We start from the raw sequence: 3,791 nt of genomic DNA on the forward strand, positions 1-3,791 counted from the left end.
TTGCCAAATGAAGAGAGATGAAAGGTTTGGTAGTATGTTATGAGACTCAACGACAACACTCTAACGGTTAGTGACGAAGCTTGAAACAAAATCAACTTTAAGTGCCATTTATGTAATTAATGGGACATCTTCACTAAACGTAAAACTTTTGACATATCTCAAGAAGTTTAGGGGAAAATTTTGTAATTTACATTTTACTCGATTAACATATTATACCTTGAGCAAAAACTTTTACAAAAACCCTGTTATAATTGGGCGCGCCGATTCCAGGATCTCTGCTTTCAAGTTAAACATTCAATCAAAACCGACTGCAATTGCTTCTTGTTTCGCTTGATCGGGTATGCGAATGAATTGTATTCATTTTCTATAATTTTGTGTTATGTGTTGAGTGGGACGATCAAAAAGAGGGATATGCAATTGCTTCTTGTTTCGCTAGATCCATTCAAGGAAATCGCGGTTTCTTTTTCTAATTAATTTAAAGCCCATGATGAAATTGAAGAAGTTATCGAGGAATTTGGCACAAATACCATCAATGCGTAAGAAGTTTAGCTCTTCAGCAGCAGCAGGAATTCAGAAGGAGAAGACGGATTGTGTGGTGATAGGGGCAGGTGTTGTGGGAATAGCTGTAGCCAGAGAATTGTGTTTGAATCATAATAGAAATGTTTTAGTGATCGAATCCGCTTCCACTTTCGGCACCGGTAGCAGTTCGCGTAATAGCGAAGTCATTCATGGCGGAATCTATTACCCTCCCAATTCTCTCAAGGTTTCTCTCTTTTCTTCCTTCATTTACTTCCTCCTTCAATCTCTCAATGTTTCAACACTCAATTCAGTAGTTCTAGATGTGCAAGCCGTTCATTTTAGCCTTTCCATAACGCCTTTCTTCTGTTCCTGATTCCAAAATAGTTTGCAGGCTCGTTTTTGTGTTAGAGGAAGAAGGTTACTATATGAATACTGCAAGGAACATGGGATTCCACATAAGCAAATTGGGAAGCTAATAGTAGCTTGTGGACATGAAGAGCTTCCAAAGTTGAATTATCTTTTGAATCGTGGGAATGAAAATGGAGTTGAAGGGCTAAGAATGATGAAGGGATCTGATGCAATGAAATTGGAGCCTGAGTTGCAATGCCTGAAAGCTTTATGGTCTCCAACTTCAGGAATAATCGATTCACATTCCTTAATGCTCTCACTAATGGTATGACTCCAACTTTTTACAAAAGACGTAAATGCCCTTCTCATATAAATAAAAGTACGTTGTTATTTCTTGCATTTAGGGTGAAGCAGAAACTCATGGAACAATTTTTTCTTACAACTCAACTGTGATTGGTGCTCATATGGAAGGAAATCAAATTAATCTCCACATTTCTGAGACCAAATCTTTAAAAAACTTGGATTCAAAGTCTCAAGGGAACCCGGATATTATACTTCTCCCTAAACTTGTAGTCAACGCTGCAGGGTTGACTTCTACAGCTCTTGCAAGGCGTTTTAATGGCATAAATCATGGAGTGATTCCTCAATCTTATTATGCACGTGGATGTTATTTTTCTTTATCGAATATTACAGTTTCGCCATTTAAACATTTGATTTATCCTATACCTGAAGATGGTGGTCTTGGGGTTCATGTTACTTTGGATCTTGATGGAAATGTCAAATTTGGCCCTGATGTTGAATGGCTTAGTGATATAGATGATATCTCAAGTATGCAAAACAAGTAAGGTTATGCTACTTTTGTTTCTGATTAGGTGTTGTTTGGATAAATGATGTTAAAAAATATTTAGGAAAAAAAATGAGGGAAAATTTGTAAAAGGTTTGGAGTTAATGGAGTAAAGTCTCTTTAAGTCGTTCTTTTTGCATTAAGTCAAAATACAATACCCATTTGTAGCTCAGTTTACTAGATTTTTTTTCCTCATTAAGTGTTGTTTGGATAACTGATGTTTAAAAAGTAATAGAAAAAGTGATGGCACACTTGGTGAAATTGGATAAAAAAAAAGGGAAAATATGTAAATAGGGAAACTCTTGTTTTTTGCGATTTTCTTTATGAGGACATTTTTTTTTCATTAAGTAAAGGGTTAATCTCATGAAAGACCTTATGTTTTGTGTTTGTTTTGGATTAAACCTCGTCTTTATTTTTTTCATGAAAAAACGTTATATTTTTTCATTTTTTCCAAAAAAAACCTCAACTTTGTCTTTTTTCCGAAAAAAAACCCCTCAACCTTCTAAATGTTTCCAAATAAATCCTCAATTTTTTTAGTTTTACTTGAAAAAAGACTCACATTTTACAACATTTTTTAGAGAAAAATGACTAAAAAAGAGCTAGGTCAAAAAAGATGAAAAAATGCAAGGTCTTTTTCATGAAAAAAAAAAAGTTGAAGTCTTAATCCAGAAAAAAACACAAATTATAAGGTCTTCTATGAGATTAACCCTTAAGTAAAAAACAAACACCCATATATAGCTTACCAAACCATGTTTCTCTTTTTTCCAATTAAGTGTTGTCAGGATAAATAATATTTAAAAAATATTTGACAAAAATGTAAGAAAAAAAATGACAGACATATTTGGGAAATAAAAGAAAAAATAAATGCAGAAAAATTTGTAAAATGTCAGTAACTTAATGTGGAATGTTTCAATTTTTGTCTTTTGCACATCAGTCTTAGTCTCAGTTCAGTTCAGTCGACTCCAATAACTGTCTGTCTTGTCGTGTTATGTCCTTTATAATCTTTTTACCTACTAGTATTTGTTTTTTCTAATAAATTATTTTTTATTAAAATTCAGTTTTGACTACACGGTATGTGCTGACCGCGCCAACAAATTCTATCCGGCGATTAGGCGGTACTACCCTTCTTTAAATGACGCGTCCCTGCAACCTGCTTATGCTGGCATCAGACCAAAAATTGCTGGCCCAGGAGACGCATTTTCTGATTTTATCATTCAGGTTCTTATTTAATTCCTTTTCAATTTAACATATAAACAAAATATTTCAACTTATATACGAATCATTAAATACCATATATCAGTACTTACATTACATACTCTCAGTTATAAAACATTAACGGCTAAATGCAAGAAACAACAACCTACTTTCATTTATTTGTGTAGTATAGCATCGTATGTATATTTCTTACCATTACATCATTCTACTTACAGTTTTTTTTTTTTGAAAAATATATTTAGTTATAAAATTGTACTTTAATTTTTTTTTCTTAAATTATGAAATTTAATCCAAACGCTGTTGTGTAGGGGGAGGAGGGTCATGGGATACCGGGACTTGTAAACCTCTTTGGGATCGAGTCTCCTGGTCTAACATCAAGTATGGCAATTGCTGAGCATGTTGCAGCCAAGCTATCAAGATTCTAAGTTTCTGTTCTAATTTTTACATTTTTATTGGAAAAAATACAGAAAAACACATCATTTTATTGGTTTAGTCGATTAACTATTTTTATGTAATGACCAAACATTATACCTTTTTCACCATTTAATAAAAACTTTTTTTTCGATTATCTGGTTTTGATATCAAGTCAAAATACCGAAAAGTACTTTCGTCATTTTATTTATTTAGCCACTGAACTATTATTTTTATTGATTAAGCCAATGAAGTATTATTAGAATAACAAATTATTAGTTTAGTGTCTAAATTAAGTATGTTGTGTTTTTGTGTATCTTTATCCATTTTTCAAATCGGGTAATCAAAAAAACTATTTTTTTGAAAAACCATATACAATCTCAATCGTTTTTAGTAGCAGGTTGTATGTGAAAAAAATTGAATATAAACTTTTTAATTAGTGTTTGATTTGACT

The 3,791-nt window shown here is 32.5% G+C and overlaps 1 protein-coding gene across 2 annotated transcripts; it reads left to right on the plus strand.

Annotated features, from left to right (window-relative positions):
* The first annotated feature begins 206 nt into the window (after positions 1 to 206).
* LOC111880182 (L-2-hydroxyglutarate dehydrogenase, mitochondrial) lies at positions 207 to 3,496 on the plus strand. Of its 2 annotated transcripts, none has more exons than XM_023876588.3 (5): positions 207 to 763; positions 911 to 1,192; positions 1,272 to 1,708; positions 2,770 to 2,929; positions 3,235 to 3,496. In XM_023876588.3, the coding sequence occupies exons 1-5, from the start codon at positions 485 to 487 to the stop codon at positions 3,349 to 3,351; spliced, it is 1,275 nt and encodes a 424-aa protein (XP_023732356.1). In that variant the 5' UTR covers positions 207 to 484; the 3' UTR covers positions 3,352 to 3,496. The 2 variants fall into 2 exon arrangements, with proteins under 2 accessions (XP_023732356.1, XP_023732357.1); XM_023876589.3 differs by having other exon boundaries at positions 595 to 763; positions 904 to 1,192.
* Positions 3,497 to 3,791: the final 295 nt, after the last annotated feature.

This window comes from Lactuca sativa, chromosome 5, assembly GCF_002870075.4.
Source record: "Lactuca sativa cultivar Salinas chromosome 5, Lsat_Salinas_v11, whole genome shotgun sequence".
NCBI classification, from domain to species: domain Eukaryota; kingdom Viridiplantae; phylum Streptophyta; class Magnoliopsida; order Asterales; family Asteraceae; genus Lactuca; species Lactuca sativa.